At 36.3% G+C, this 22,128-nt stretch overlaps 2 protein-coding genes across 4 annotated transcripts in view; one reads left to right on the forward strand and one right to left on the reverse strand.

Moving 5' to 3' along the window:
• Positions 1-5,410: 5,410 nt before the first annotated feature.
• Rpa3 (replication protein A3) lies at positions 5,411-8,854 on the reverse strand. Its single transcript, XM_015488248.2, has 4 exons — positions 8,684-8,854; positions 7,610-7,684; positions 6,330-6,438; positions 5,411-5,795 (listed from the first exon to the last, which is right to left on the reverse strand). The coding sequence occupies exons 1-4, from the start codon at positions 8,780-8,782 to the stop codon at positions 5,713-5,715; spliced, it is 366 nt and encodes a 121-aa protein (XP_015343734.1). The 5' UTR covers positions 8,783-8,854; the 3' UTR covers positions 5,411-5,712.
• A 133-nt stretch (positions 8,855-8,987) lies between these two features.
• The window catches only part of Umad1 (UBAP1-MVB12-associated (UMA) domain containing 1), a 227,200-nt gene continuing 214,059 nt past the window's right edge, over positions 8,988-22,128 (forward strand). For all 3 annotated transcript variants that reach the window (XM_048785991.1, XM_048785989.1, XM_048785988.1), the window contains exon 1: positions 8,988-9,182. The gene's annotated coding sequence lies outside the window, so the exon portion shown is untranslated. The remainder of the gene's footprint in view (positions 9,183-22,128) is intronic.

Here is a 22,128-nt window from a genome sequence, read left to right on the forward strand (position 1 = left end):
TTAATACAAAATATTTGTTGAATGACAATGCATATCAAATTAATATGTTAAAAAGACAACCTCAAAACTGAGTAAATTTAGAGGTAATACTAGTGTATCAGAGCATTTAACTCACCTTATGAAGAGAGATGCCTTGAGAGCTGTGTATAATTTTGTGGTTTTTCATATGAAAACAAAAGCAAAGATTTGAAGATTTCTGTAAAACTGCTATGGAAGATAACTATTTTGTTGCTTATCATCCCCTACATTAGATTGTGTGGTATTCCTTCTACAATTTAATATTAGGGAAAGTTTGTCCTACTGAATTGAAGCCTATTAAAAATTCTCTAGCCTATTAAAATTCCTTCTTTCCTCTATATGCCCAGCAGGACATGAAGATAAATTTAATGCCCAATTATATTTTGCATTTTAGGTTGGGAGATTTGTAGTTATCTTTTTTCCATGTTTCTCATTTTATTTTTGTAGCACAATCCTTTTTTTTTTGAAAAAGTATGTCTCTGTTTTATCTACCCTTTATCTTTATCTCCAGTTCTTCTTTGACATTTCAAAAAGTATTATTCATAGTTCATGAAACACTCCTTGTCTTTCATGATATTCTGTCAGCAAATACTTATTAAATGCTTACTAGGTGTCCGGCCCTGTTGTGACTATTCTGTTGACTGACTGATTACTCTCCCTCATCCCATTTGCTCTTCCGACTTCTGCTCTGTGGTGGCATAGGCCCAGTATGGTTCTGTCATTGGTTTTATGATTTTTCTCACTGTAATCTGCACCTGGCTTTAGGGACAAAATTTCTTAGTTGAAACTCTCAGAATCAGATATACTTTAGAAATCAGAATTTTTGGAGTTTAGAAAAGCCATACGATATACCTACCATGTGTTATTTAACAACCTCCACAGGGAGAGGGGCAGTACCCTATAATTAAGTATATTAATATTTCTGCAGTAAAATATGAGTATTTCCATGACATGAGATAAAGACCATAAATAACTTCACTAAAATCCTTATCATGTTTTGTTGGCAAATGAGTTTTGCCCTAAGTTTAATAAAAAGCTTTTGGTTTTCAAACCACTGCAGATCTCAAAATTGCAGATAGATAAGGAATTGTAGAACTCTTTTTTTTATTATTATTTTTAGTTGTAGAAGGACACAATTATTTTATTAACTTATTTTTGTGTGGTGCTGAGGACAGAATCTAGTACCTCACATGTGCTAGGTAAGCGCTCTATGACTGAGCTACAACTTCAACCCAGAGTTCTTAAACTCTAGTGTAAATACTTTAGGTCTACTGGCTCTCAAATCTGTCTGGCCCTACATTATATGATGCTGGGGAATGAAACCAGGGCCTCATGAATGTTAGGTAGCCACTCTGCCAATGAACTATAGTCTTAGCCCTTGTCCTGTTTTTAATAGCTTCTGTAAAGGATCTGTCCTCACTAATTTTTAATATCCCAATTTGTATTGAAGCAAATTTATTTAACCCACTGAACTCTTTCTTGGCTCTTTATTCTGTTTAGCTTTAACATCATCACTAAGTTTTATGGAATCCATTATAATTATCCTGAACTTGCCTCCCATCCTTGTCACAGCATCTGTTATGACTCAGACCTTCATTACTCTTCTCCTGGTTTTGTGGCTTCTCAAACTAGACTGGATTGACTAATTTATCCATGCACTATGTTAGACATCAGGAAATACAAGAAGACAGACTTTAGGTTCCTCATTCATAAGTGCCTTTTCTTAGTGGGGAAAACTATGAGAAGACTGGTTAAATAAATTAGGGAACATTTGGTACAATGGACTATTTTGTAACCATTCGGGAGGATGAACTAACTCTATATGCCAAGTATCAAGGCATTTTAAGAAATGTATGTCACAGAACAGTATAGTGAGATCCTATAGACAGAATGTCTCTGTTGAGAAAGTTCTGGAAAATTGCACACCAAATCATAGCAATGTCTCTGGACCCTTGGAACTTTATTTTCTGATTTGTTTAGTGTTTTAAAAAATGAGAATACATATTTTTAATCTGAAAAAAAAGAAAAAAGAGATATAACAAAAAGTGACTAACTTTGCCTAAGACATGAAAATCTCAGGGAAATTTTGCTTTGGACTCATAAATGGACATTCCTTTTAATGCAAATACCAGATTCAAGGGCACCCAGTTCCTAAGGGGTAGAGTGTTCTGGAAATGGCATATCTGGTGCTGGAGGGAAGCTTCAAGGGGAAAGCAGGTAAATTGAGGTGAGATATCAGATTGTGAAGGTTCTCAATTATTGTTTGGAAATATGGACCCAATTTAGTTAGCAGGGAGCCTCTGGAAGTTGTTATTTTAAAAATACATTTTTAATTTTGAAGCAATTTTAGATGTATAGAAAAGTTAACATGCGTTCTCCTGTAACACCTCACACAGTCTGTCTTCCTTCACGTCATCTTACATTACTGTGGTATCTTTGTCAAAACCATAAGAAACCAACTGATAAATTACTGTCAACTGAACTCTAGTCTTTCTTCAGATTTCATGTTTTCCCATTAATGTCCCTTTTCTGTTCCAGGAGCCAATTTGGGATCGTACATTTAGTTGTTGGTCTCCTTAGTCTCCTTTGAAGCTCTATGAATTCTTGTCTCTCATTTTTTTTTTTAATGAACCTTTACAGTTCTGAGGGGTGCTGATCAACAAGTTTATAGAGTACCCCTCAATTTGGTTTTGTCTTATCCCATGATTAGACTGAAGTTAAGGTTTTGAAAATAGTATCACAGAGGCTAAGGGCCCTTCTTATCACATCATATTAGAGTGCACATAATATCCACATGACATCACTGCTGATGTCAAACTTGATCACTTCATTAAGGTATTTGCTAGATTTCTCCATTGTAAGTTTTTCAAGAGTATTCCTCTTTTCATTCTCTCCAGGCTTTTAAACTTTATAGAGTGAGATTTGAATTGATATTTAATATAATCTTCTTAGTTAAGTGATGGGAGGAGTGTAGAAACAGGAGGGCCAGCATGTTAGCTTTGGTTGTTACAATAATTGAAGTGAAAGATGACAATCAACAGAATGCTCAGTGGCAATGGCAGGTAAAGGATTGGAGGTATTTGAGTGTTTCTGGGCAATAGGTAGCTTACAACAGGCTTTAAAAGAAACAGAAAATCTGGGCTGGGGTTGTGGCTAAGTGGTAGAGCATTGCTTAGCATGTGTGAGGCACTGGGTTCGATTCTCAGCACCACATATAAATAAATAAATGAATAAGTAAATAAATAAATAAAATAAAGGTCCATCAAAAAAGTTAAAAAAAAGAAACAGAAAATCAAAACCACAATGACATACTACATCACACACATTGGGATGGCCACACACACAAAAAAAAAATTCCAATAACAAGTGTTGGTGAAGATGTGGAGACATTAAGAGTCTATATACACTGCCGGTGGGAATGTAAAATGGTACAGTCACTTTGGAAAACAGTCTGCCAGTTCCTCAAAAAAATCCAACGTATTTACCATTTGATGCAACAATTCCACTTCTGGGTATACACCCAACAGAAATGAAAACATATGCACACACAAAAAATGTATACACAAATATTCAATGATAGCTTATTCATTATAACCAAGTGGCATCAACCACCCAAGTGTTCACCAATCAATGAAATGGATAAACAAAATGTGCTGTATGTGTACAATGGAATATTATTCAGTAACAAAAAGGGATAAAATGCTGATACATGTTACAACATACAGGAAGTTTCAAACACTATGCTAAGTGAAAGAAGCTAGTCACAAAAGACCACGATTCTATTATCTGAAATGTTTAGAAAGGAGATAAGCTAGAGACAAGAAAGTAAAATAGTCCCTTCTTATTCAAGGAGTGATGTGTTATCTTATTCCAAGATACCCCCATAGATGCCTGAAAGCATGGATTAATGTGTTGTGATTCTGCAACAATGAATCTGATAACTGAAACAGCTATTAAGGTAAGTTGGTGGGTAGCAATCTACAGTGGACAAATGGATGATTCGTGTCCTGGGCAGGACGTAAGGAGATGGTGTAGGAGTTTATCATACTACTCAGGACAGGGAACAATTCAAACCTTATTAACTGTTTATTTCTACAATATTCCATTTAATATTTTCAGACAGAAGTTGTCTACAGGAAAGCAACCAAGGGAAGCAAAACTAGGGATAAGGGGGCAACTGCAAATCAGTGATTGCTTAGGGTTAGGGCAGTAGGTGATCATGACAGGATTAGGCTATTGTAGGTAAATGGTATAGAATTTACTTTGAGGGTGACAAAATGTTCTACAATTTATTATGATGAGGGTTGTACAACTCTAAAACAAAAAAGCATATGACTTATTGAAATTATTATAAGAAAAAACTGGAACGTGTGGTAGGAGAGCTATACTTGTTCAAATTATAGTCATTCAAAATGCAGTGCTGGTGGGACATAATAGGTATAGATGTTGAGCAGCCTAGAAACAACACTGGGGTTAGAGATATGGAATCATAAACATTAACATAGAAGATCTGACAGATCCTAAATTCAGGTAGCCCAACTTACTAAATACAGTAACTTAAGAGAAGGTTTAAGGGCACTCTTAACATTTAATAGCACCGACTTTCAGGGGTTAACACAGAATTAAGGGCTTGACCCTAGTCTTGGCATGCAAGACAACACTGAGACTGGCTGTTCATAATAGCATTATTAATCATAACCAATTTTCAACCAGTTGTCTTTGTTTTATAATAAAATGTTTTAGCTTTGGCTATGTCTTTTAAGTAATCTGGAGAATATTTGGGGATAATAAGTTAAAATTTAAAGTTATATTAATTTAAAATAAAACATTTTTGTACAGCTTACAAAGTATGTGAGCCTGGAATTATTTTACTTCCTCACTGAAGAGAACTGGTTAAGCCATAAAACCTAACTGGCTACATAGGCCATCACAGTTATTCTGTGGAATCTTATCTTATACCTGCCGTATCTCTCCTTGCTCACTCTTAATATTACCTGGTGTAGACAGGAATTCCATACTAAGGGTAATTGCAATTGAAAGTGTGTGTGGCGGGGAGGCACAACAAAAAAATAAAAACAAGTGATTCCACTAACTCTTTTGATGATCATGTACCCTTTGTTTGGCATTAGTATATGTTCAGTTTTTAAACCCAGAAAGAAAGATACTTCACAAATTACAGAAGATGTAGATTTCTGCTTGTTCCTTTTCATAAAAATTACTTTAACTAGAGTATCAACTAACTAATATGGCAGAATTTATGAGATGGTGAGCATATCTTTCACACAGTTGGCCCAAGGTTTCATTTAGTAGTTCTAAGACCTGATCTTCAGTTATGAAATTCCAAGCTTGCGTTTGAATTCAGGACTAAATAAAAATGAAATGACTACTAGTATGCATTATTTTAATTTTTTATTAATAAAATAGAAACTTGGACTCTTGACAACTGCTTTGATCTTATATCTTATCTGACCACATAATGGAGTGGCAATAGTTTATAAAAGGACTTGGGTGAGAACAGTCAATATATCATTTTCAACAAAAATGCAGATTAGGATGTCTAAAGTTCAGTAAATGAAAATTTAAATGGAGCAAATTAAATATTAGAAATCACAGGAGTCTCTCCCTTAAACAAGTGGGACCTCCTTTAATTATCTTCATCATAGCCACTTGCAATCACAAGAAAATTCAGTAAGATCAATCACGTTGTGTAACCCCTAAGGGAAAAAACTGAGGGAATTCATGGGTAATTTTCACAGCTTCATTATAAAGTCCAAGATCTGAAAGAAACATGTAAGCAAACATTAAATTCACCATGAAAAGCTGTAACATTAATCATTATCTAAAAGATTTCTATTTCTCTTTTCTCTCCCTTTTAGAGGTCAACTTATTTTCACAACCCAATTTCTAAAATTCAGACATAAATCATATTTTTTGTAGTTCAAAAATAGAAGAGACATGGAAAACAGGAGACAATCCACTTTGTTGTCCATTATATAGGCAGTTTCTGCCTGGTCCATTTTAGGCGTTACTGCATTGTTCCATGCCTTCAATTCATATATTAAAATAAATATTATTTTTATCATATTTTAAAAATTTCTCTTCTATAAATATTAGACTTTGCTGAGTTTTCTTTGTATACAAGCAAAGACTAAGAAGCAGGCAAAAATGTCCTCCCATTTTTCTATGGGATTGGAAAATTATAGAAATTGAAAATATGGCAGGTCTGTGACTCAATACCAACACATAATAAGAAGAGAATTGTTTTCCTCCTAATTACATAAAACCATTAAATACTAGAATGCTTTATTTACCAAAAGGATTGTTATCTTCTTTAAACTGGACATAAGATGCACACATGATGGTTGCTTTTGCTGTTACTCTGCCAACTACTTCCACGATTCCAGAAATTTCTTCATCAAGCTAAAACATTGAATGTTAATTTGGTGTTATCTTATTTTCAGTTGATAATTAATTTGGAAAACTGTTATATAGTTTACTTATCTTTCGAATTATACAGTTTATTAATCTTTCATTGTAACAAAGTAACTTTAAAATTTGCCAATGTTAAAACCGAAGTGTAGCTTTTTAAAAAATGTTAAGTAGTTAACTGTCAGTATGTTACAAATCCTGTTACCTTTTAGTTGTAGGTTACTGAAAATGTCCAGAATTTATACAAACAGTAATTTGTTTTAAAAAGACCCAATGAGAAGAACTTCATATAATTTTTATTTCAAAAAGAGTGAAATGTACACACTTACAAACAGCATAATAGATTTATCTTCATAAAAGCCAAGCAAGTGTTTTTAAACACATTAAACATTAAATGCATAAATGAGAACCGAAAATATGTAAAACAAAAATAAAAATAAAAGTCAGGTTTGGTGGCATCTGCCTATAGTTTCAGCTACTCAGGAGGTTGAGGCAGGAGTATTGCTTGGATCTCCAGCAGTTGGGGATCAGCTTGGGCACATAGCAAGACCCTGACTCAGGGAAGGAAGGGGTGTGAGGGGTGGGAGAGAAAGAAAAAAGATTAAAAGAGAAAGATAGAAACTCAAATTCTTGAGGAAGGAAGAAGTAAACAGAAAAATTTTATTATGTGATTTTATCTTCTTTCATAAGGAATGAGAACTGTTACCCAACCAACACTTAAAGGATATATTAAAAATATCATAAGCCCAAAGAATCATAAGTTGAAAATGTAAAGGAAAATACACCAAGAGAACAGGAATTTAATTTTATAGCTAGGGAAGGTTTTTTTGTTTTTGTTTTTTGGGGGTGGGGGGCGGGTACCAGGGATTGAACTCAGGTGCACTTGACCACTGAGCCACATTCCCAGCCCTATTTTGTATTTTATTTAGGGACAGGGTCTCATTGAGTTGCTTAGTGCCTTGCTTTTGCTGCGCCTGGCTTTGAACTCCTGATCCTCCTGTCTCAGCCTCCGAAGCACTGGGATTACAGGTGGGCATGGTGGGTCAGCTAGGGAAGTTTTTATAAGCTCCTTCTTATATTCACTCCAAACAATCAGAAACACCAACAAACCAATCCAAGATAAAGAATTAAACATAATATAGAAGTTAATACTTAAACATACAGGCTCCATCAATTCAATGGTTCCATTTTTTCCTTCTCCATCTGAAAGAATAAACATCTTTCCAGTGGGATGAATCTAAAAAAAATAAATATACAATTTTAAAATTTCCACATAAACAAAACTTTTAAATATGTCACTAAAACTACATAATTTTACCAAAGATGAACAGACTGACCCTTACTTAATTATTTGGTTCAGGTTACAATGAAGTGTTATCAGATCTGGCATGGGATGCCTAATTAATTTTGAATTTCAGATAAACAATGAAGTTATTTATTCATTAGAGGCTCCTATTTTCATTTAGAAAATCTGGTAACCCTATGCTAAAATCAAATAAAAGGAGGTAAAAGTGGAATCTTCTGGCAGTCATGATTTAGACTGTACTAAAAACTAAGCATGGAGTAAAAGAACTGATTGCTAGAAAATCTGGATTGTACTCCTAGGTGGCACCTGCTCCTGTCATATAAGAATAACTGATTTCACTCAGTGGATGTGAGGATGAAAAGAATTACAGAAGCCTTTATAAATGGTTTTCCTTCAGTGCTCTGAAGTCACTGACTCCAAGACTTTGGGTCTGTTTCTTGCCTGTAGGATGAGTGAGCTGCACCCTAACCTGGGGTAAGATAATGGGCTACTACGGCATCTGGGAGCGACAATCAAATAAATGTTTTATGGAGAAGCAAATTTAAGCAGAAAACGACGTTCATCAAGGATAATTACAGAAGGAAACGGGAGGATGAGCTTAGTTGGCATCAGTCAAATCTGGCTAAACCCCAAACTGAGAAGGCAGACAGGGAGTCAAGTATATAATTCATATAAATACAGAACTGGGTGAGGGGCGCTGGAATTTGGAACCCAGGGCATTCGAAACCACTTAGTTTCCGCGCCATGCAAGTGGCGCCCAGAGCTGCAATGGCTAAAGTGTGGGGAAAGTTTTCTTGTGCGAAACAAAGCAAAAGGAAGGGGAATGAGGCTGAGGCTGAGGCTTTCGGTTCTCCTTCCGTTACCCTGAGTCCACCACCCAGAAGGTCACGGCTACCCACTGGGAAATCCCAAGACCGCGAGCCCGCGCACCTTTTCCAGCCTTCCTACGAAGCAGACGGGCCTGTCGATGAACTGAGATAGCATGCTGGCGTTGACGCGGGCCTTGGGCAACTCCATTAAGTCAACCATGATTACGCTCGCGGCCGGCGGGAAACGAGCGGACTGAAACTGAACACCCCGCGGGAGTCGGTGGGGATGATTTCCCCGGCACCAATCAGCGAAGGCCGTTGCTCCAGCTCCGCCAATCAAATACGCGGAAGCAGCGAACGTCGTCACGCAGTTCCGGACTAGGCTGGGGAAGGGCGTGAGCAGGTTCTGCCTACGGAAGCGGGAATCAGCTGCTTAGTGACGCGCGGCGTTCCGGAAGTTGTCCGGGTCCGGGCGGAGTGGGCAGTGGAGCCGGGACTAGGAGAGGCGGCGCCCGAGGCGGCTCTCCAGGAGCTCTGGCTTTCTAGCGGCGACACAACCCCGGAAGTGGGGTGGCGGGCTCCGGTGCTGTAGTGGCGGCAGACTGCGGCGCGAGCCTCAGGTACCTCTTCTTGCGGAAGGCACCGCAGCCTTGCTGTTTCTTCTTCTCACCTCGGACTGAGTCAAAGAGCTAGGAGGGAGTTGGGAGTCCGCTCCGCCGCAGTGTTCACGGTGCTGTGCACTGACTGTGACAGTTAGCCCACCTCCCCTCTTCGCGGTTCTGCGTGGGAGGCGGAGAGATGCTTGCTGAATGAAGTCTGTGTTTCGGGCTTCTTTCTGATGCCCACCTACCTGAAGCTGGAAAGCGGGGTCGTCAGTGTTAATGACTGGCTTTCGCTGCTAGGTAGCAGAGGGTCGGTAACCTCCAGCTGTGTCACTTTACAGCTCAATTCCCCCAGGTCTAAGAAAAAAGGTTGACGAGATTACCTATGTTCATTTCTAGTCCTGACATTACGGAGCTGTCAATTCTCTCACTTGCTCCGCTGAGTTATTAGCAAATAGAAGCATCTGTGGGTGGGCATGGAGAGGGCCGCAGGACAGGACCAGAGGAGACAGGCTTAACTAGCTGATTAAACTAAAACAGGTGTGCCTCTTCGTGAGTTACATTCTCCATCCGCAAAACGAGGGGGTTTGATTGATTTGCAAGGTCCTACCTGACTAACTTTTGACCATATGATTAATGGACTCTCCTAACCCATCTGCAATCTTTCCACCATTGCTCTTTCTCGGTAGCCTTCTGAAAGGGAGATCTGGAGATCTGGAAGATAATCTGTTCCAAAAATATTTGGGGGTTTCTCGAATCTGTTGCTGGTTAATAATGTGGTTTGAAAACGGTGAATATTGATTTTAAGGATTTCATCTGGTGGAGTTGGTATCTGCCTTGCACCAGAGATTTTAGAATGAGTGCTCAAAAAATACCATCAAATGGTGCTGCAGAAATTGGGGAAAAAAATCTTAATTGGGTATTATAATTTTGTGGAAACTGGGTATGAATTCTCCCAAAGCCACAAAATTGTCATTCAACTTTAGATACCTAGCTGGGGTCTTCAATTTAGTCCCACAATTGCGTTATGCAAAGGAGATCTGTTTTGAGACTTCATGTGACAATCTATGATTAAAATCTGATATACCATGTTTAGATGATAGCTTCCCTCCGGGTTCATTTATACCACTTACTGTGTTTGTCTTAATAGTCACTAAAAAGTTCAAAGGATTTCATTAGACAAACGTGGGGTGCATTTTAGTTAGTGATTGTATGAGTGTAACTCATTGAAGTCTATATTTCTGCATAAAGCCTTAAGGTCTTTTGCATTTTAGAATTTCTTTGCAAAGGAATTTATTGTGCAATATACAGAGTACTCATGAATATGTTTCCTAGTTTTTTTTTATATGAGAAGTCTTTAAAATACCAGAAAACAAACAATATATTTATAACAGTTAAAGGACCACTTTTAAGCAAAGACATTTTTTTTTTTTTAAAGTGAGATGAACAAAAAGGTAATTTAAAACAGCACTTTGGATTTTTTGGAGTCACTTCAAATTTATTATGAAACAGATAATGCTACAGAAGAGTACATATAGCTGATATGGATAGTTTGGAGCCTCTAATTCAGCTTAAGAAATGGAAATTTACTACTTATTTGAACTCTGCTGTCAAGTTCTCCCTTCCAGCCAATCTTGAACAATACTCTCTTGCAGTCTGTTTTAAACTTCCTAAGATTTCTTTATAGTCATGTCACATAAAAGGCATACTGTTTTATTTTATCAATTAGACTTTTATATAAATGGAATTATCCATCTCTTCTGATTTGTTTCTTTGGCTTGTTTTTAAGAGTAAACTATGGTGATGAATGTAGATAGATTTCATTCTTTTACCTCTGCTACTTAATTCTATTATTGACATTTTAAAAATATTTTTTAAAAATTTGTTATATATGACAGACTGCATTACAATTCGTATTACCCATATACAGTACAGTTTTTCATATCTCTGGTTGCACACAAGGTAGAGTCACACCATTCTTGTCTTCATACATGTAATGATGTCCATCTCATCCCACCATCTTTCCTACACCCATGACCCCTCTCTTCCTCTCCCTCCCCTTTCCCCTACCTAGAGTTTGTCTATTCCTCCCATGCTCCCTGCCTCCCCCATTGTGAATCAGCCTCTTATATCAGAGAAAACAATAGGCATTTGGTTTTTTTGGGGGGGATTGGCTTACTTAGCATTATATTCTCCAACTCCATCCATTTACCTGCAAATGCCATGATTTTATTCTCTTTTAATGTTGAATAATATTCCATTGTGTATATATATCACATTTTCTTTATCCATTCATCTACTGAAGGGCATCTAGGTTGATTCCAAAGTTTAGCTATTGTGAATTGTGTTGCTGTAAACACTGATGTGGCTGTGTCCCTGTAGTATTCTGTTTTTAAGTCCTCTGACCAATGAGTGGGATAGCTGGGTCAAATGGTGGTTCCATTCTCAGTTTTCCAAGGAATTGCCATACTGCTTTGCATATTGGCTGCACCATTTTGCAGTCCCACCAGCAATGTATGAGTGTACCTTTTTCCCCATATCCTTGCCAATAACTTATTGTTGTCTCTTATTTTTCCAGATTAATTTCAAGGCTGCTTTTTCTATGTATATGAGGAATGTCATTGGGATTTTGATTGGAATTGCATTAAATCTGTATAGTGCTTTTGGTAGTATGGTCGTTTTGACAATATTAATTCTGCCTATCCAAGAACAAGGTAGATCGTTCCATCTTCTAAGGTTTTCTTAATAGCTGCCATTCTGACTGGGGTGAGATGAAAATTTTGCATTTTTCTAATGGCTAGAGATGTTGAACTTTTTTTTTATATATATTTGTTGATTGATTGTATGTCACCTTCTGAGAAGGGTCTGTTCAGTTCGTTAGCCCATTTATTGATTGAATTATTTGTTTTTTGGTGTTAAGATTTTTGAGTTATTTCTATATCCTAGATATTAGTGCTCTATCTGATATGCATGTAGTAATTTGCTCCCAAAATGTAGGCTTCTATTCACCTCACTGATTGTTTCTTTTTGAATCCATCTCATTTATTGATTCTTGATTTTAACTCTTGGGCTATAGCAGTCTTATTGAGCAAGTAGGAGCCTAAGCCTATATGATGGAGATTTGGGCCTACTTTTTCTTCTTATAGACATAGGGTTTCTGATTTAATTCCTAAGTCCTTGATCCACTTTGAGTTGAGTTTTGTGCATGGAGAGAGATAGGGGTTTAATTTTATTTTGTTGCATATGAATTTCCAGTTTTCCCAACACTATTTGTTGAAGAGGCTCTTTTCTCCAATGTATGTTTTTGGTGCCTTTGTCTAATATAAGATAACTGTCATTATGTGGGTTAGTCTCTGTGTCCTTTATTCTGTACCATTGGTCTGCCCGTCTATTTTGGTGCCAATACCATGGTGTTTTTGTTACTATTGCTCTGCAGTATAGTTTAAGGTCAGGTATAGTGATGCCACCTGCTTCACTCTTCTTGCTAAGGATTGCTTTAGCTCTTCTGGGTCTCTTATTTTTCCCGATGAATTTCATGACTGCTTTTTCTATTTCTAGGAGGAATGTAATTGGGATTTTGATTGGAATTGCATTAAATCTGTATAGTGTTTTTGGTAGTATGATCATTTTGACAATATTGATTCTGCCTATCCAAGAACAAGTAGATCTTCCATCTTCTAAGGTCTTCTTTAATTAGCTATTGTGAATTGTGTTGCTGTAAACACTGTAGCATTCTGTAGTTTTTGTTGTAGAGGACTTTCATCTCTTTTGTTTAGTTGATTCCCAAGTATTTTCATTTTTTTGAGGCTAGGGGGTAGTTTTCCTCATTTCCCTTTCAGAGGATTTGTTACTGATATACAGGAATGCCTTTGATTTATGGGTGTTGATTTTATATTCCACTATTTTGCTGAATTAATATATTCTAGAAGTTTTCAGGTGGATTTTTTTTTAGGGGTCATCTAAGTATAGAATCATATCATTACCAAGTAGTGCTAATTAGAGTTCTTCTTTTCCTATCCATATCCCTTTAATTTTCTTTCATCTAATTGCTCTAGCCAGTGTTTCAAGAACTATGTTAAATAGAAGTGGTGAAAGAGGGCATCTTTGTTTTGTTCAAGTTTTTAGAGAGAATGCTTTCAGTTTTTCCCATTTAGAATTATATTGACCTGGGGCTTAGTGTAGATAGCTTTTACAATGTTGAGATATGTTCCTGTTATCCCTCGTTTTTCAAGTGTTTTGAACATGAAGGGGTGCTGTGTTTTGACAAATGCTTTTTTTTTTGCATTTATTGAGATGATCATATTGTTATTATCTTTAAGTCTATTGATGTGATGAATTACATTTATTGGTTTCCATATGTTGAACCAACCTTGCATCCCTGGAATGAACCATACTTGATCATGGTGCACTATCTTTTTGATATGTTATTGTATTCGATTTGCCAGAATTATATTAAGAATTTTTGCATATATGTTCATTAGAGATATTGGTCCAAAGTTTTCTTTCATTGATTTGTCTTTGCCTGGTTTTGGAATCAGGATGGTCTTGGCCTCATAGAATGAGTTTGGAAGTGTTCCCTCTTTTCTATTTCATGAAATAATTTGAAGAGTATTGGTATTAGTTCTTCTTTAAAGGTCTTGAAGAACTAAGCTGTGTATCCCTCTGGTCCTGGGCTTTTCTTGGTTGGTAGGCTTCTGATGGCATCTTCTATTTCATTTTTTGAAATTGATCTATTTTGATATTTTTTATGATTAATTTTGCTTGAAGTATATTTTATTTGATATGAGGATGGAAACCCCTGCTTGCTGTCATAGTCCATGTAAGTGGTATGATTTTTCCTAACATTTCATCTTCAGTCTGTGAATGTCTTTTCCTATCTTATGAGTCTCTTGGAGGCAGCATATTGTTGGGTCTTTTTTAAAAATGCAATCTGCCAGTCTATGTCTTTTGTTTGGTGAGTTTAGGCCATTAATATTCAGGGTTATTATTGAGACATAATTTCTATTTCTAGCTATATTTGTTTATTTTTGGTATTAAACTTGACACGATTTCTCCTTTGATTAGTTTTTCCTTTAGTGTAATACCTTCCTCTGCTGATTTTCATTGTTTTTCAGTTCCTCTTCATGGACTATTTTGCCTAGGATGGTACAGGTTTTCTAGTTGTAAATTCATTTAACTTTTGTTTATCATGGAAGTTTTTTATTTTATCATCAAATCTAAAGCTTAGTTTTGCTGGATATAAGATTCTTGGTTGGCATCATTTACTTTCAAAGCCTGGTATATATTGTTCCAGAATCTTCTAGCTTTCAGGGTCTGCATTGAAAAATCTACACATAACCTAATTGGTTTCCCCCGCTATATGTAATCTGATTCCTTTCTCTCATGGCTTTTAAAATTTTCTCCTCCTTCTGTATGCTAGGCATTTTCATTATAATGTGTCTTGGAGTGGATCTGTTGTGATTTTGTACATTTGGTATTCTGTGAACCTCTTGTATTTGGTTTTCCAATTCATTCTTCCTGTTTGGAAAATTTTCTGATATTATTTCATTGAATAGATTATTCATTCCTTTGCTTTGGAACTCTATGCCTTCCTCTATCTCAATAACTCTTAAATTTGGTCTTTTTTATGCTCTCCCATATTTCTTGAATGTTCTGATCATGGCTTCTTACCATCTTCACTGTGTGGTCTACATTCTTTTCAAGTTATATATTTTGTCTTCATTATCTGAGGTTGTGTCTTCCAAGTGGTCTAATCTATTGGTGTTGCTTTCAATTGAACTTTTAATTTGGTTTACTGTTTTTTTTTTTTTCATTTCAAGGATTTATGTTTTTTTAATCTTTTGCTTCCTGTATTTGCTTATGTAGCTCTTTGTCAAAATGATCTTTTGCTGCCTATATTTGCTCTCTTATATTATCCTTTATGTACATCCTGAACTACTTCTCTGTCATTCCTTCTGCTGTGCTGACCATAGATTCTAATAATGTAGTATTTTTATTTGTTTGGGGCACTTTTTCCCCCTTGTCTTTTCGTTTTGTTGCTGTGTCTTCCCTTCTAGCAGTGGGGATCTGAGGTGTTACTGTTTTACCCTGAAGTCTTATAGTGCCTCTGCAAGGTTCCAATACCTCTCCTTTGAGGGAAAGGACAATATTAACAAATCCCAGCACAAACAGTGTATAACCTTAAACCAAACAGTTGCTAATCAGACATTTACAGTTTGATCACAATATACAGAAATGGTTAATTCAGTTATTATCTACAATATAAACTGTAGGTTTGGGTTTACAATTCCTGATGGTGGACAAAGAACCTGGATGAGGTGTAGGATGAGATGTTGAGAGAGTAGGAGGTGAGGATATAGAGTTATTATATCTTAAGGAGTGTGAAAGAGGAATCTAAGCAGGTTCGTAGCAGAAGACAGAGGAAGTAATTTTGGGTAGACAAGTAAGTGGTAAGACAATAGAGTATATAAAACACACATAATAACTAAGAAAAATAAAAAATGTAAAAATAGAAAAAATATTAGACAACACTGATGTAATATACTATTCAGACATCCCAGTCCTCAGAATCCTAATTCATGCAAAATACTTGGTTTCACATATGTTGGGGATCTGAGGGCTGGAAAATAAAGAGGGAAAAGAAAAAAAATCTTGAAGGAAGAAATAAGGATTGTTTTGGTTGGAGATCAGTATCTATCCTGCTTCCCTTCTCATCCAATAGTTAGGGTTGTCTTCTGTTGGCTGGTATCTTCATCCACAGGATGGTGAAGGTTACTAGAGTGGTAGGGTTGTCTTGGGCGCAGGGCACCTGGAAGTGGGGTATGGCACCTGCTGGTCCCTGATAGGAGACTGCACCCCAGGATCTCCTTTGGTCTTGTGAGACTGCACACCTGTCTTGGAGAGCTGTTTTATATTGGGCAATCACTGTGCTGGGTTAGCAGCTAAAACTGGGTAGAGGGGGGAGTTGTGAACTATCATACCTGCCCAGGCTATGTTTTAGACTGGGAGTTGCCCCTAATAAAGATGGCCGCGAAGGTGACCCTAGATGGAGGTGGCTGCTTTCAGTGATGGTGTGTCAGACTGGGTCAGGGGAGCTGGGCAATGGCATTGGATGATGTGTTCAGAGATGAGCTCTGTGGTGTGCAGTGTTGTGGCTGTGTGTTGTCTTCAGAGCCTGTGCGATGTCCGCAGGTGCAGGTAGGCTACCGTGTGTAGGGGACTATGGCAGTGGCTGCAGAGTCCCAAGATGGAAGTGACTGAGAAAGCCCCACGTTGGTAGAAGGGGATCCACACAGGAGTGACAGCTGGAGTTCCTGCATGTGGGTAGCATCTAAGTGTCCTTCATGGGAGCGGGCATCAGGGATTTCTGCACTGGTGGGTTGTGAGGAGTCCTGCTCTGACGCTGAGTCTGGAGCCCTGTGCAGGCTGGCAGCTCTGGTTCCTGCATGGGAGCAGCTGTGGGGAGGGTCCTCTATTTCTGACAGAGAAGCAGTATTCCCACTACTTGAGTCTCAGGCCACTGAGCGACACAGAATGCTGCCTCCCTCTGGCTCACCCTCTTGGATTCCCCCTTTGATTGACCTTTTGATTGTAGTTCTTTTCTGTTGCTGCTGTGAGTAGTCTTGTATTGTGTGATTGTACCAATGTATAGCAGTAGAATTGCTGGAACACAGGGTATGGATCTTCAGCTTTATTAGTAAAAGCAAATGATTTCCCTGAATAGTGGGGTCAATTTATCCTTTTATCTAAAGTTTAGAAGAGTTCCAGGTGATCCGTATTCTTGGTAGCTCTTAAAGCTCTTCCTTTCCAATTTGGTAGAAATGGGATGGCTTCCTGTGAGCTGAATTTATATTCCCTGATTACTAATAAGATTGAACATCTTTTTGAGTATTTATTGGCTTGTTTTTTTTTAATCTTTTTTTTTTTGCCCTGCTGATTTTTTTTTTTTTAACTTTCAAGAGCTTTTTATGTTAGTGTGGACAGTAATGCAATAAAGTGTTTTCTTAGTATTTTGGCCCATTTTTTCTATTCTTTTCCTTTCTTTCCTTCCTGTTTTTGACTATAAAGGACTTTTGATTTTAATATAATGAAGATTTTTCCATAAGTTTAATATAGTTGAAAAGGTCAAGTTTTAAAAATCTCATTTGAGCAGTCTTCCGTCAAGATCTTAACAATATATTTTTTTAGTTTTGTCCTTCATGTTTCACCATCTAGAATTGAGTTTTATATATGTCGTCAGACAGGTATCCAGTTTGTTTTCATTTCAGTTGTCCTAGCATCATTTATTCACTGTGTCACTATTTTGTTACTGACCTCCAGTGACACTTTAAGCTTACAGATACATGTGGAGTCTGTTGTTGGGCTACCGCTTTTGGTCTGTTGTTCCTTTTTCTGTCCCCAAACCTACCCATTTTCTTCAATACTGTATGTAGCTGTATGATAGCATTTGATGTCTGAGACCATGTTCTTCAAGTATGTCTTGGTTATTCCCATCTCTGCCATTCCATTTAAAGTTTAGCTTTTAAAGTCCCTTGGAAAACTGTTGATTTTTTCCCATGTTGTGATTTTGATCAAAATTACATTGAGTCCTTGGATTTCTTTCAGAAGTAACATCAATAACTCTCACTATCCTTGAGCTATTTTAGTCCTCTTTTAAAGGATTTCAGAATTTTCTCACTAAAAGCTTTGATTTTTAGATTAGATGTATTTCTGGGTACCTTGTTTTTGATACTACTATAAAATTTTTTAATTAAAGCTTTTAACCAATGGTTGCTGATGTATAGAAAGGCCATCTTGTTCAACTCTTCATTTTTTTAATATTCTTTTTAGTTACATATGACAGTAGAATGTATTTTGACACATCATACATATAGGAATTCTAACTTCCCATTTTTGTGATTATACATGACAGGGGTTACACTGGTTGTATATTTATATAACAACAGAAAAGTTTTGTCTAATTCATTCTACTGTCTTTTCTATTCCCATCCTCCCCTGTTCCGTTTATTCCCCTTTGTCTAATCCATTGATCTTCTACCTCTCCCCTCCCCTTATTGTGAGTTAGCATCCCCATATCAGAGAGAACATTTGGCCTTCAGTTTTTTGGGATTGGCTTATTTCACTTAGCATTATAGTTTCCAGTTCCATCCATTTGCCAGCAAATGCCATAATTTCATTCTTCTTTGTGGCTGAGTAATATTCCATTGTGTAAATGTACCACGTTTTCTTAATCCATTCATCTTAAACTCATGTTTCTGTAATTTTCTAAGAGATTCTTTTGAGTTTTCTTTTCATATATTAGTAATTGCAATTCTGTTTCTTAACAATTCTTACACATTTTATTTAATTTTCTTGTTGAAGCTAGATCCTTTGGTACCTTTGAATAGAAATGGTGTTAAGATGGGGTTTGGGTGCATAAATTAAAGTATCACACATACATATACACTAATTCTCAAAGAAGTCAAAACAACCCAGAGTCATGCAACACAGCCCTTATGTGGAGGTGCAATTAAGCTGTCAGGGACCCAGGTTCCTTCAGTCTTTCAGTTCTGTGTGCTTAAAATCTAGTCTTATATTAAGGTTGCTTGATAGGCCAATATTAAGTACTGGACTTTGAAGTACTGAGTCTGCATTTCAGGAAGCAGAAATGTTGGCCAGCAAAAGGATGTATGTTCATGGGATTTAGTTCCTTTAAGGAAACTTCCTGGAAGTTATTCCCAACGTGGAGTTCTGCTGGTTAGGTTAAGATATTTGTCTATTCTGATTTGATAAGACTTTGGTTATCAAATTTGTTAAGATGCAGTTTTGTGGTCTTAATTGAGATAATGAAATCAATGTATTTTTCCTATGTTGAATCATGCTTTCATTCCTGGAAGTAATACAACCTGGTTATGATATATTGTCTTTTATTGTATATTTCTAGGTTTTATTTGCTGCTGTTTTAAGATTTTTGCATTCATGTTAATGAATAACATTGGCTTGTAATTTTTCTTTCTTGTATAGTCCTTGTCAGATTCTGATTTCACAGTTAATCTTATGCTATGAATTGTGCAGTGTTTCTCTATTTATTCTCCAATATTTTGTGTAAAATTGGAATTGTCTATTTGTTGACTGGTATAACTCACCTGTAAAACCTTCTGAGTCTGGTATGTTTGCCTGTGACTACTGCTTTAGATATATCCCATGCATTTTCATAAGTACACACTAATTATCAAATTCTAAATATTTTTCATGTTCCAACATAGTTCTTCTTTGACTCATGGGTTATTTGGTTTTATTTGCAAATTTGCAGGTTTAATAATTATGTTGTTAATTTCTGATGTAATTGCTTTGTGGTCAGAGGTATGGTCTGTTACTAATTATTTGAAAGTGTTTGAAACTTACTTTAGGCTTTATCAAGTATTTGAGAAATTTTTTGTAAAGGTTTAACATGTATTATGACAATAGCATTAATAAATTTAACCTTGAGGTTCTGCTGTCATGAATTTTTGAAGCCTTGTTATTGTGAGGTAAAATGGTGAAATTAAATAGTGAAAGAAGCGACTATCATCATGCTTTTTGCATTAAAGTTTCTTTTGTTCTCCACATTTTTTATTGGTACATTATAATTGTACATAATGGTGGGATTTGTTGTTTTATATTAGTACATACATACAATTTAACAATATAATGGCCAACATTCCTCCCCAGCACTTCCCCTCTCCCTCCCCTCCTTCTATCTGTAGTCCCTTTCTTCTGTTCTGCTTACCCCCTTTTGCTTTTCATATGATCACCTCTACCTTTTTTTTTTTCTAACTTTCACGTATGAGGGAAAACATGATTATTGACCTTCTGAGTTTAACTAATTTCACTTAAGATAAGGTTCTCAAGTTCCATTCATTATTGACCTTCTTGAGTTTAACTAATTTCACTTAACATAAGGTTCTCAAGTTCCATTCATAATTTCCAATTATGCAAATGACATATTTTTCTTTATGGCTGCATAAAGCTTCACTGTGCTATATATATACACTACATTTTCTCTATCCCTCTGTTGATGGACACCTACTCTGGTTCCGTAGTTTGGGTATTGTGAATTGTGCAGCTGTAAACAGGATATGCATGATTGCTACAGAATGCTGACTTTAATTCCTTAGGATAAATACTGAGGAGTGGTTGGTATAGCTGGTCATATGGTGGTTCCTTTCATAGTCTTTTGAGGAGCCTTCATACTGGTTTCTATAGTGGGTGTACTAATTTAAAGTTCCACCGACAGTGTAAAAGTGTTCCTTTTATTCCACCCCCTCTCCAGCATTTATTGTTGTTTGTATTCTGAATGACTGCCATTCTGACTGGTATGAAATGAAAACTCAGTGAAATCTAGTTTGTATTTGTTATTATAGTTTTTTGGTACCAGGTATTGAACCCAGGGACACTTAACCACTGAGCCACATCCAAGCCCGTTTTTTGTTTTATTTTGAGACAGGGTCTTGTTAAGTTGCTTAGGGCCTTTTTAAGTTGCTGAGACTGGTCTTGAATTTGTGATCTTCCTACCTCAGCCTTCCCAGCTGCTGGGATTATAGGCATAGGCCATCACGCCCAGCCTCAGTGTAGTTTTGTCTTTTATTTTCCAAATTCCTATTTATTGGCCATTTGCAGTTTTTCTTTTGAGAAGTGTCTGTTTAATTCATTTGCCTGTTTATTAATTGGGTATTTTTTTTTTGTTTTGGTTAAGTTTTTTGAGCTATTAATATATTCTTAATATTAATCCTTTGTCAGAAAAGTAGCTAGCAAAGAGTTTCTCCCATTCTGTAGGGTTCTCAATTATTTCCTTTGCTGAGTAGAAGACTTTTAATTTGATGTCTTCCCATGTATTAACTCTTGGCATTATTTCCTGAGCTTTAGGGGTTCTGTTGAGAAACTCATTGCCTGTGCTTGTATGCTGGAGTATTGATCCTGGGTTTTCTTTTAGGAATTGCATAGTTTCTGGTCTAATTCCTAGATCTTTGATCTATTTTGAGTTGATTTTTGTGCAGGGTGAAAGATAAGGATCTAGTCTTATTCTTCTACATGTGGATAACCAGTTTTTCCAGCACTATTTGTTAAAGAGGCTCTTTTTTCCAATGTATACTTTCGTCACCTTTGTCAAGGATCAGATAACTATAGATGTGTGGATTTGTTTCTGTGTCTTCCATTTTGTACCAATGGTCTGTGTGTCTGTTTTTATTACAGTACCATGCAGTTTTTGTTTTATAGTTCTGTAGCATAATTTGAAATAAAGTATTATGAGGCCTCCAACATTGCTTTTTTTTTTTTTTGGCTTAGAAATTGCTGTGGCTACTGTAGGTCTTTTATTCCTTCAAATGAATTTTAGAACTATTTTTTTCTAGTTCTGTGAAGAATGTCATTGGTATTTTGATAGGAATTGCATTGAATCTGTATATTGCTCTTGATAGTATAGACATTAATACTATTCTGCCTATCCATGAGCATGGGAGATCTTTCCTCTTTTCACCTTCTTGTGTCTTCAATTTCTTCAGTATTATGTAATTTTCATTGTAGAGGTGTTTTACCTCTGATTAGATTTATTCCTAGGGTTTTTTTTTTTTTTTTTGTTGTTGAAGCTACTGTAAATCGGATTTTAAAATTTCTTCCTAAGCATATTTATTGTTAGTATATAGGAAAGTTATTGATGTACATTGAATTTGGCACCTGCTATTTTGCTAAATTTGTTTATGAGCTATATCAGTCTTTTTGGAGTTTTTTTTGATTTTCTAAATATAGGAACATACCATTTGCAAAAGTTATAATTTGACTTTTTCCTTTACTATTTTTATTCATTTTGTTTCCTTCTCTTGCCAAATTGCTCTGGCCAGAATTTTTAGCACTATATTAAGTAGGTACTCCTAATTAGAGAGTACTAATTAATACTTGTCTTGTTCTAGATTTCAAAGGAAATGCTTTCACTTTTTCCTATTTACTATGA

The sequence above is a fragment of the Marmota marmota genome, unplaced genomic scaffold (genome assembly GCF_001458135.2).
Source record: "Marmota marmota marmota unplaced genomic scaffold, marMar, whole genome shotgun sequence".
Lineage (NCBI taxonomy): Eukaryota > Metazoa > Chordata > Mammalia > Rodentia > Sciuridae > Marmota > Marmota marmota.